The 12,608-nt window shown below is 33.8% G+C and overlaps 1 protein-coding gene across 1 annotated transcript; it reads right to left on the reverse strand.

Annotated features, from left to right (window-relative positions):
- Positions 1–980: 980 nt before the first annotated feature.
- Positions 981–7,958, reverse strand: ALDH6B2 (aldehyde dehydrogenase 6B2). The gene is made up of 19 exons (XM_078324817.1): positions 7,835–7,958; positions 7,640–7,731; positions 7,250–7,324; positions 6,582–6,743; positions 6,363–6,441; positions 5,998–6,152; positions 5,627–5,690; positions 5,429–5,508; positions 5,120–5,185; positions 4,617–4,667; positions 3,735–3,886; positions 2,982–3,072; positions 2,699–2,779; positions 2,412–2,489; positions 2,214–2,249; positions 2,075–2,118; positions 1,905–1,983; positions 1,582–1,672; positions 981–1,378 (listed from the first exon to the last, which is right to left on the reverse strand). Exons 1-19 carry the CDS (start codon positions 7,857–7,859, stop codon positions 1,272–1,274), a joined length of 1,608 nt encoding a protein of 535 aa, XP_078180943.1. The 5' UTR covers positions 7,860–7,958; the 3' UTR covers positions 981–1,271.
- Positions 7,959–12,608: the final 4,650 nt, after the last annotated feature.

Here is a 12,608-nt window from a genome sequence, read left to right on the forward strand (position 1 = left end):
TATTTTATTTATTTATTTTCTATTAATAAAAAATTCAGGTTATTGAACTGCTGAAGCTCTGGACATCAATATTGACCGTCCGATCAGAAATGAACGGCCTGTAACTTCTTCAATTTTGAAGAAGAGGAAAGCTTAAGAGTGTGTTCCACAAAGCCAGTGCGGAGAGGAAGAGGAAAGAAGAGAAAGGAAGAAACAGTGCGTGGTTTTCATTGCTATATTAAAATCTACATGTCTGATTTGAGGGATATAAATTTCGGAAATTTACACTGTGTTTTTATCTTGCTACAGTATTGTGTTCTTTTTCTTCTCTTTTCATTTATCTTCGTCTAAAGCAGATGAATGACTTGGACAGACTGTGGACACGTGGAGTTCCTCTTCGTTCTCATTTCTTTCCTTTAACGAAGGAGGTTCTCTCTAGACCACATCCTAACGGACCTAACCCAATCTCGCACGCCCCTCTCGTCAAGTGTGCCGCTACTTTTGTTTCTTTGATTCTGTTGCTGCTTATTTAGCTTCTTAAACAATTTAGTTTCCACTTTCAATGACATTTGATGATATAGGTCATGTTTAATTTTGGAATAAAGTTAATAAGAATTAAAGACATACTCCATTTTACTTTGTATATTTTACATGGTAGTTTAACTTATGATTTAAATTAATTCGTCTAAAGGAGTAAGGTAAAGGAGTAAGGTGTCAAAAAATAAACCTCTATCGTAAACAGTAGATTCTACCTACAAGTATAAAGTAAATTAATCCACCTAAAAATGAACAACTTATTTCAAATTAACTCATCTCCTACTCTACCTTATTTCTCTTTTTTAACTCCTCACTTAGCCACTTAATTGTGAAGTAAGAAGTAAACTCCACCTGTTATTCCACAACCAAACATTGTCACAGTGAACGATAATCTAACCAATGCAAATTTAATTATAGCAAAAAAAATGGCTTAATTCATGTCAATCACCTGGAGGACTTGTGTCTTTATGTTTAACCTTTTTAACTGAAAAGATCACCAAAATCATACAAAGGCTACAAGCGTTAACTACTGCTTAGCTATCATTACTCTCGGTAAGACAATGAGAAAAATAGTAACAAAACTGAACAGGAACAACAGATCTCGAAAGCATGAAATGAAGCCAAACAAAGATAAAGTGTGTTTCAGACCCTCAAGTAATTATTCTTTGAAATTTTATTTTGTTAGGTCCTTGCACAATTTATCAAGTTCATAATTCACAGATTGACAATACCCCAAAAAGAGGCATGCTTTTTTGTTACTTCTGAGAAGTCGGCATGGCAAGAGATACTCCCTGACTTGGGGAATCCTTCCATTGTTGTGTTATCGTCTTAATCTGTGTGAAGAACTGTACACCTGCCTTACCTGTATGGCATTTCTAAGTGGTTAGTTGTTGGAACTCCACTTCGTGGTTGTGGACAATGTGGAGACTTGGGTTCCAATCTCACTTACCACAAATTAAAGCACAGTGACAGCATTCTTTTTTGGCATGTGGGGTTATAGCACAGTGATACATGGCAGCATTATTTTCAACATGTCTAGAAAAGTAAGAGTTAGTGGATTCATACCATAAAAATTTAGGTCTCCTGCAAATGAAGCCTTTGATCCAGTAAAGGAGAAAAATGGTAGTGGCACTGGAATAGGTACATTAATCCCAACCTTCAAAAGAGCACAGGAAGTAAGATAAAAAAATATATATAAAAGTGATAATAACAACAACAAGAACAAAAACAATACAAGTTATAATAACAACAGAAACAATGAAGACCAAGCTTAAAAGGGTATATATGAGGAAGGTATATTGTACCAAAATGGTATATTATGTCCGAAGAAGTTACTAGTTATATTAATTAGATTGCTAGCAGTAACACTAGGATAATAACATTCATACCTGACCAGCTTCAATGTCAGTGTGAAATTTCCGTGCAGAAACACCTGATGTGGTGAAAATGGAGGCTCCATTTCCATACCTGAGTAAGAAATAACAATTCATTTTTCAAATAAAGGAATTTAAAGGGATTACAAAACAGATTCTAATAAAACTGAGGATAAGGACATTACTTGTTCCTGTTCACTATGTCGATTGCCTCTTCTAAGGTTTCAGCCTATCATCATGTGACAGAAGCATTAACCATTAATAAGAAACATAAAGAAAAAAAAAATACAACATTCTGACCAGAAAATTTAAATTCTTCAGTACCTTCATGAGAAGCAGAACTGGTCCAAAAATTTCCTCCTGTTCGATATTCATTAAATTTCAGTCAAATGTGAGTAAACTTATTTTGTTCATTAAACAAATAAATTATAATAATAACCTTCTTTTGCTAACTAATATTCAATTGATTAACTATGAGAAGGAACAGTGTAAATCAAAGGAGAAGATAAAATAGTATATTACATTGTAACACTCCATGTCACTTGCGACATCAGCCAAGATGGTGGGTCCTACAAAATTCCCATTTTCATACTTCGGGACCTGCAAATACAAACGAGATCATGTGTAAAGAAAAAAGAAAAATTCAGAGACTAAATCAATTTTGATTTTCAACTTTTCAGCCATTTTGATCTTAAAGCCTTTTGGTATTGTAGCGATTTTCATCTCGTAGCCTTTTGGTACAGTCAATTAGTGTGAGTACCAATTACTATTGTAAACTTGAGGTAAACTTAAGTTAGTGTAGAAGTTACCACAACGTCTCTTCCATCAAGTACGACCCGGGCCCCACTGTCAATGCCACTTTGGATCAACCTACAAATGCGATCCTTTGCCTACTCATAGCACATATTTAAACAAGGAAAAAGGCAAAAGCTGGTTATGAAAATATTTATCCAATACTAGCCTACGGTTCACACAATGCTACAAGTAACAGACTTTAATAAGGACCCCCAGTGAAATGAATGATTCATTGTATAATACACAATTTTACAAATTTCAACAGTTGGTAGATTTTTATGCATCCAAGTGCTGTACCTGCTTAGTGATAACAGGACCAAGGTCAGTATCAGGTTCTATTCCTGCACTAATTTTCAGCTTTCTTGCACAATTTACCAACTCATCTTCCCTGAACATAGCAAACATGTGCAAATTATAACAATATACATATATTTTGCATAAGAAATGATCTTACAACAAACTAGACCTGATTTTTGAACTGCTCTTACGAACGTGCCCAAATGTGGACAACATTCCCCCAAGCCCTTAATGAGCCCTTTTCAATATGCCAAAATTGGTATGTTGTCAACACGTGTGTATTCACACATGCTTCAAGTTCTTGTGATCTAGCTACAAAGAGATTTAGTCAAGATGCTTGGTTCATCATCACCCAGATTCTAGGTAGGGTTCTATTTGCAAATAATTCAAAAGAACATTGTCTATTAATAAAAGAATATGAAACATTCTTGGCTGTTATTTGAATATACAGTAAAGGTGTAACTTGAATGTCATCCCCACGGCCCACGTGTATAATCAAGGGCAGATTCATTTTAAGTGAATTGACCCCCATTCATTTTGAAAATTTATGTGCGTATACATGATTTTCTATATAGTTTATAGTAAAATGCTATGGCTACTATAAAATTGACCCCCATACACAGCATGAAAATTTTATATGATTGAACCCCAATGTATTTTTTATCCCCATAACTTGAAAGTCTGGCACCGCCCCTACACATAATATAATAAAAGGAAACAAAAAAAAGAACAACTAAGAAGAACGAAGAATACCATGGTTCTGATCCTCCAACAAAAACAGCAGTACTTAAAGCCATGCACCTTTGACCCGCTGCACCAAATCCAGCAGCCACAAGTGACTTCAATGTGGCATCCACATTTGCATCAGGAAGTACAACAGCGTGGTTCTTTGCGCCCATGTTCGACTAAAATTATGCAAAATGTTAACTAACATAAAATGAGCAACATAAATTTTGGCTCTTAAATCAAAACTAAAAGGCCATTGAAGCATAGCCGAAGCTAGCCCAATATATTCCTGATATATAACAAACTACTTTGACTTGATATTATTCTAGAGTGAGGCTGTGGTACTATGCATAGAGGTCCGTACTATGGATGCATATCATCATTTTCAAAGTCCAAACAGTCAACCCATACCGCTCAATATGATCTACATATGAAAATGTGCCTCGGTACCAAATTTACTTTTTTTTTTTAGAATTTTTTTACTATTTGTTTAAATAGATACAAAATCACTTGATCTAAAGATTCTCGACTATCCGAAAGTAGTGATTTTCTACCCATCTAAAAAAAATAGTAAAAAACTTCTTAAAAAAATAAAGAAAAAAAAAATGTTCTCCAAGTACATTTTTATATGGAGATCATGATGAGCGGTTCGGATATGACTATTTAGACTTTGAAAATGAAGATATGGATCCATAGTACAGCCCACAGTGCGGTATGCATAGTACCATAGCCTCACTCATTATTCTATGTTGATTATGATACTCCTGATCAATATAATTCACGAGATCCTGTGTGCTTTACTTGTCATGTCTTTTGGGTTCATAGTCTGGTTTCAAGAGAAAAGATAGAATACTACTTAAGATTTGTTGATTTAAGAATTTGAAAATTTGTTCAGAAGTTTAGTTTTACCTGAACACGCTTTCCCTTAGCTGCGGCTCTAGAGTATATATGCATCCCTGCCTAAAGGACAAAAAAAAATTGACCAATGGATTCTGAATTAAAAAAAATCTCATGTTTTGCTCTTATGAAACTCCAAATTTTATGTGCATGTGCAAATAAAAGATATCTCATGCATGCTATTTAAAAATGAAAAGCACCACCATAACTCGTAATAAGTTTTAAAACGATCCCCTAAACTATCCTTCCTCAATTATGTTGTGAGATTGTTATGAGTCGGTTTGAGAATATTTAAAACAAAATTAGGTAATGGAGGGGCATGAAGAGTCATATTTTGTAGAGGTACATATGCTATTTCTTTGTTTTGCAGAGTGCATCAGTGATATACCTTTTCAAGCATCAGTACATATGCTATTTCTTGTTAATGGGAAAGGTTGGATGCTAGAGCTAAGAATACAACTTATCTGCGTTAAAAAACTACAGAGTAGAAGAATTAATAAAATTGTTTAACCTACCGTATTTGAGCCAACAAAAGATATAGCCTTAATGTCTTCATCATCACATATATTATTCACAACATCCTAGAAAAATAACAGATAAAATAAACTAATTAATAAACAAGAACACTAGCCATAAAATGGTGAAACGATAGAATAAGGTATGAAGCCAGGATTATCTTACAGATCACCAATACAGTTCTGTACCAATACATGCTTGTACTGGATGACGAGTGTCAATAAAACAGGAAATCACAATAATCAAGAGATGAAAATACAATGTAAATTGGTGTATACTATACATAACGGAATCAAAAGAGAGCTTACATTGGTTCCATGCACAATGTTCAAGACTCCTTTTGGTAAGCCAGCTTCCATTGCCAGCTCAGCAAGAATCATAGCAGCCCCTGAAAGATGGGACAAAATGGACATTTACCTATCAGTATTACCAGCAGGGACTTCATTGTAAAATAATTATAATAAAAACAAAAAGAAGCATATAGCATAAGAGATGCAATGGTTTACCTGGATCTTTTTCTGATGGTTTTAAAACAAAAGTGTTCCCGCATGTAACAGCAATTGGGAACATCTGAAAGTATAACAAACACAAAAGTTAATCCATAAGCATTTCCATCAGAATACAAAAACAAACAAAAGAAAGCTCCTGTAAATCCCAGCAGACCTCAAAAAATCCAATATGCACCGAATAGAATAGATCAGTTAGTTGGTTTTGGAATGAAAATGGTATAAAGATGTTTTCTATGTGTCTACGAGTGTGTGCGGGCGCGGGGGGGGGGTGTATAAAGAAATCACCCATATCCCCAAATACACAAATTCAAAAAGAAAAGAAAAAAGAGCAAAAAGAAGGGAAATCATTCTAAAAGATTGCACCATACCCACAAGGGAATCATGGCAGGAAAATTGAAGGGGCATATACCGGCACATACACCAAGGGGCTCTCTAATGCTATATGTATCAATACCATTTGCAACATTGGCCGCATATTCCCCCATTTGGAGACTTGCCATGCCGCATGCATGCTCCACAACCTCTGCCAATTTAAAATCCGAATTACCAAATTTGCTTGCAAAAAGAAGATTCATAGCTCACTGAAGTCTGGAAACTTTCTTCGGCAGACTACTTCAGAGCGCAAAAATGCAAAGTCCTAATTTAACTATAATTCTTCTTTCAGTTACTATGTTATCTACATCTGCTGCAAAGTATGTTAGATAAACTTGTGTAATAAATGAAAGTCGCAAACCTAGTCCTCTGAAGACATCTCCTTGTGCATCTTTTAGTGTTTTTCCTTGTTCCGTAGTAATATTCAAAGCCAGCTTATCCTGAAACATGGTTATATTAAAAAGAGTGTCAGACAAATATTATATAGAGAACCAGAACATAAGAGAAATAGATTGCAATGCTTCAACTAGTACCACTTGAAACCTGTCTAATACTATATGGAATGGCAATTGATGTATACCATGTTACTCCTAATGAGTTCTTGGAGCTTGAACATGATCCTTTGGCGAGTTGTAACAGGTGTGCTTCTCCATTGAGGGAAAGCTTTCTTTGCTGACTCGATTGCTGCCTTGAACTCATCTTTAGTTGTCAGTGGCACCTGGGACACCACCTCCTGTGTAGCCTACGAAAACCAAGCATATAAAGTTCAATTTGCATTTGGCTATTTTTTACTGCCTTAAAAGCTCCATCATTGTCTCCTGTGTTACAATACAGCATTTATTCGATGATAAACTAAATGACATGTTTTATTGGCATATCAGTGATATTTGTTGTCTTCTTCACAAATTTTGGTAATTCGATCAGAATAAATTATATTTGTTAAAAGGAGGTGAAATCTGAAAATTTGGATTTCTCAAAAATTTTATTTTAGGGTTATGTTTTATCTTCCATGGCCGTATGATGTGTGATTTGTTGTGTATAAGTCTGAAAGTACGCCGCGTCTTTAGCTTAGGCAGTTCTTTGGGTGTGGCACATAGCTGGAGCCCTTTTTTACATCTGATTTAATACATGTGATATGCAATTAATTCTATACATTCTACTGCTCAATACAATTGGGAGAAAGTCCAAGTTAACATTTGTAGAGGACATAGGCCAAACCTCTTCTTTTATTAAGAAAATTAAACTTACAGGGTTTATGACATCAATCCAATCTTTCGCACTGGAATCCACAAAATCACCTCCAATTAGATTTGGTAGCCTTGCCTGAAAATTTGAATTAAAAGAACCAACATTATACCAGCAGAATTTTAATGCACTTAAGGAGCAAATTACCAATGTCAACACAACATAGCTAGCAATCCAGATCAAAATTAGTAAGAAATGGGTGCCCCCCCTGAATTTACCCCAAAACTTCGACATAAATGATACCATTATTTCTAGTTAAATTTATTAAAATAAGTAAAATGATTGCTCAAAGCCTCCCTTACAAGAGCTTTATTGCTCCGCGGAGGGAGTTTGAATCACCATAACCGCTGATGACTAAAGGACAAATTCAGAAAACTAAAACAAAATAATTACTGGTTGGCTCGCTGGGATCTTGTCAGAGGCAGTCGAAAGGCGGGAAATCGAGGCAAAATAAACTGGCGATCGCCATGGCTGGAAACCAGAAGCTACGAACAAGCAGCAAAAGTTTGTATCAGAAACAGGAGATTCGAAATTAAATTAGGATTACGAGTGAGAAATTGGAGGAGGGGACAAGGATTTCTCGCTTACCTCGGTAGAGAGTTGCACGGAGCATTTTTGCGCAGGAGAAAAACAAAAAAGTGAAGTGGAGAAGACAAGTGTGGTACGCTCTGATCAGATATATATTTCTTTTTTCTTTCTGATGCGACTCTGAGTTGGCGCAAAACGACAAAAGAACCGAATTCGAATCCCTAAACCAACCCAAATTTTGAGCTTGGATTCAGACCGTCCTATCTGCTTTGGCAAAAAGAATACTGTGCATTATATCTCAGATCGGTCCAAATGTAAATTTTGAGTTAATTTAGGAGATTCGACCCGATTAGAGAAGAAAAAACGTGCCGTGACGTAACTAACATATCATGACTTTGGTGTCATGACATGTCGTGATCAAGTTAATTTTTTACGTATTATATTGTGATCAAAATGTCAAGAGATAATTACAGCACGCAAGTGATCACGTCGTGCCCAAACTTATCGTGATTCAAACATGACTCGCAATCATAATTTATGTAAGTTTATTCAAGATTCATTATTGATCAAGATTTAACGATCATAATTATACATGATTCGTGTAATCACGGGCTACCGTAACTAGATCTTTCGCTTGACGTGTCGTATTGTGTCAAATTTTCAAAATATAATTACAGCACATGATACGTGAATCACGACACGTAACCAACATACGTGACGTGCCATTCCATAACGGAACCGGCTCCGCCATGTCATTTTTCTCACTCTACACACCATCCATGATTTTCCTCTTATAACCTTTGGAGGTTTAATCAATAACCTTTGGAGCAAGGACGGAGCCAGACTTTTAGATTATGAGGGTCAAACGTAAAAGGAGGTCAAGTATATAAAATTTTTCTTCTGTGAATTGGACAATGTCATACTATCCATGGTATTTTTCCTTTAAAATATATTAAAAATAAGATATAAATATATAAAAAAATTAAAATTTAATGGGATCATTTCACTCCATTCAAAGTTTCAAACAATGTAGATTTGCCTCTGCTTTAGAGGTTTAATCAATTATCTATAATAGATTTTCTTCTGAATTAGTTACAAACTGTAAATAAATAAATAAAATTTGACCAAATAATTAAAATTTAATTAGTTGTTACCATGTTATTTTATAATTTTCGAGGAGTTACTTTCTGCATCTCCTGCCCCCATCTCGGTGTGCTATATATATTATTTTTAGATATTTATATTTGATAATAAGAGTGAGGCTATGCATAGCACATAACTATAACTTTTATTTTCAAAATTTTAACAGTTAATCTAAATTATTTAATATAATTTAAATACGAAAATATATTTGCTGATTAAAATTTACGATCAGAATTGGAATCAATACCATCCGAACTTATAATGTACGGGTTCTTTAAAATTCATACAATGTATAACGAACAGATTAGATTTAAACTTTTGAGGAGAATCTTAGGTATATTAACTCAAAGAAAACATGCAATTACGGAGGAAAAGAGGGACAGCAGGAAAAGTGACAACTATATATATGATATTGGATAAGTATGTGTTGCCTACTTCACTATAAAACACAGTCAAGTATGACATATATATATAGAGAGAGAGATGGGCTATGGTGCATTGCAATGCATGAATCCTTTTGTGCATTGCACTATAAATTATGGATTTAAAGTCCAAACGACCAATCCGAACCGTTCATCTTGTTCTTCATATTAATATGTGTTTGGGGACCAAATTTTACATTTTTTTGAATTTTTTTACTATTTATTAAGCAATTTTTAAAGTCGCTGATCTGATGGTCCAGAAAATTTTACTGTTTTTTACTGTTCACAGCAAAACAGCAATTTTCAAAAATGCTTAATAAATAGTAAAAAAATTCCAAAAAATATAAAATTTGGTCTCCAAGCACATTTCAATATGGATTAAACATCTAACGGTTCGGATCAGTCGTTTGGACTTTAAATCTGTGATTGTAGTGCAATGCATAAGGGGGTTCATGCATTGCAATTAGGGCTGTATAAAAAGCTCGCGACTCGTGAGTTACTCAAACTCAGCTCGGTAACGAACTCGCTAACAACTCGTTCGTTTAAAATTCGAGTTATTCTGACTCGAGTTGAGTAACTCGTGAGTTAAACGAGTTGAGTTTGAGTTGGACTGAACTCGCTCGTTACAACTCGTGACTCGTTTGATTGATGATTTTCTTCGTAATTTTTGACCCATTTTATTTTCCCAACTAGATGTGACTGACTCAAGTTGACCCAATTCATTTCATTTAATCATTTTGTTGTGAATTGTTTGTTAATTCAATATTTACTTCTCATATTATTACATAACAACAATCATAAGTTCAAATGTTCAACATTTCAACACCTTAAACGAGTTGACTCACGAGTCACGAGCCAACTCGAGTTACTCGCGAGTTGAATTCGAGTCAGCGAGCCAGCTCGGCTCAATAATCTCAACTCGAGTCAACTCGACTCACTATCTTCCGAGTTGAATTCGAGTTGTCCATAACTCGAGCTAACTCGGCTCGTTAGCAGCCCTAATTGCAATGCACCATAGCCCATCTCTCTCTCTCTCTCTATATATATATATATATTTTTTTTTTTTATCAAAAAAATTCAAGTATGACATAACTTGTGTATTTTGTGCATAGTTTAGTCAAGTGGAGTGGTTCATTTTTTACAGGTCATCTCAAATTTCAGAATAATATTTTTTCGTTGATCTCATGTTTCAGAATAATAATATATTTGCAAGTTGCAAATCATGTCAAACAAAAGCAGTGCTGATGGATCGGACTTTTTATCCATCTCAGGATCCGACCCGACATACGTAAGTAAGGTTGGGGCCTACTAAAATGCACTAAATATTTGGTTTTCCGTTTTCCCAATCAACCTGAATTATCAATTATGCAACGACGCAACAAATTTGAATCTAGTCCTTTTCGTTATACATTAGCACGGATCTTAAAGGAATATTATGCATGACATTTTTATATTGTATTGATCCGGATTTTGATCTAAATTCAAACTCAAAACCACTCGACCCCTTTGTCCGGTACGACCAAAATCAGCCCAAAATTATTGAAATGTATAAAAACTAGGACTCACATATTGTAAAATAATAGGTCCTACCAAAAATGAAAAAAATAATAAACATTATAAGAAAATTATCATAATAACACGTTGTTAAAAATAAAGTTGATTGTTTTAGCAGCTATTTGAAATTTTGAACCATGAAAAATGTGATAGCACCAAGTTTTGAAAAAAAAAAAATGCAATTAAACAGATTATTAATCCGTTTAACTGTTTATTTGACCCTCTAGCATTAAAATTCTCTAAAATATATTTCCTTGAGTAACGTTCAAATAATACATCGCCGTTAAATACGACTAAACGTTTTTTTTTTTTTAAATTTTAGATAGCACTTAAGAAATTAACGAGACATCATGATGTCGCCATACGAAAGGAACTTCAAATACACGTTTATTGTGTGAATCAGTGTTCTAAATAGCGCGCTATAGCGCCGTGGCGCTATAGTATTTTTGGACTCTAAACGCTAAGCTATGGCATAATAACGCGCTATTTGAGCTACGAACGCTATAGCAGTAATAGCGGTCCGCTGTAGCGCAAATAGCGCCCGCTATGCAACATTTTTTTTTAATTTATATAAGCTTTAAATAAAGGCTCAGATTGGATTTTAACCGTATTTTTTTTTTGCAATTGACGTACTAAGCTTTATATTAAACTATTAAATATTTAATGAGAGATCCATCAAACGAAATCAAAATAAGGAAGCTACAACGCGCTACGCAACATATTTTTTTTTCTTTTCAATTTATATGAGTTTTAAATAAAGGTTTAGATTGAATATATTAAGATATTTCTTGAAGTAACAAAATGATACTATACAGTAGTTTGAATGTATTAAGATAGTTAATTATGCCATAATGTCTAGGTTATTTTGAAATTTAAATAGAAAAAAGATATATTATGTCATGATGCTGAATATATTTTGAATAGAAAAAGATTGATAGTTTATGATATTAGTATTACTATGGATATTTTGAGTCGCAATTTGGACTTTGTATTGGTTCAATATGAATATTATAATTTTTTTAATCAATTTGATATTATTTATTGTTCTATGAGACTTAGATAATGCTGATATTTAGTACAAATATATGATATAATTTTTATAAATATAAGAAAACGCTATGTAGCATAGCTTTCGCTATAGCCTATAGCTTTTTTTGTAGACTTCCTGCTATGACGCAATAAATGCTATTTAGAACCTTGGTGTGAATTGATGAGTACCGACTGCACCGGATCAAATAATGTGTTTGACATGGGAAAAAAACACTTTGTTCGGTTGAAGTTTGTAATACAAACAGTATGAACCATATCAATGATCAACAGGTCAAGTCTAGAGTCAATCAATATTATATGATGCGAAAACTAATTAAGCATCTTGTCTTGTACGTAGCCGTCATGTTTGTTTGTTGAAGAAATTAATTAGATATCAAATCTTAATTAATCTAATTAATGTGAGCTTTAAAAAAAAATATATATATATAAAATTCAAGTCCAATATATTACTGAGAAAATATAAAATATTTAATTAACAAAATCTTAATTAACTCTATGCGAACATTGGTGTGTTGATGACAGACTGCCCGTGACGATGTTTATTTAAAATTTGTCGAAGTTCATTAATTTTGAACTATTTAATTCTAACTATTTAATATTTACAATAAAATTATTTTATTTGAGTTTCGAAGCTACAACCTCTTATACATAAAATATTATTTTTA

This window comes from Carex rostrata, chromosome 23, assembly GCF_964058835.1.
Source record: "Carex rostrata chromosome 23, lpCarRost1.2, whole genome shotgun sequence".
NCBI classification, from domain to species: Eukaryota; Viridiplantae; Streptophyta; class Magnoliopsida; order Poales; family Cyperaceae; genus Carex; species Carex rostrata.

What these genes read in the sequence shown, in the direction of transcription:
- ALDH6B2 (XM_078324817.1), bottom strand. Translation starts at nt 7,859, where the DNA reads ATGCTCCGTGCAACTCTCTACCGAG. An exon ending in ACATTGTGCATGGAACCAAT is followed by an intron (nt 5,186 to 5,428) that starts GTAAGCTCTCTT and finishes TTATTTTTCTAG; the next exon opens with GATGTTGTGAATAATATATG. An exon ending in GACATAGTGAACAGGAACAA is followed by an intron (nt 1,984 to 2,074) that starts GTAATGTCCTTA and finishes TTTCTTACTCAG; the next exon opens with GTATGGAAATGGAGCCTCCA.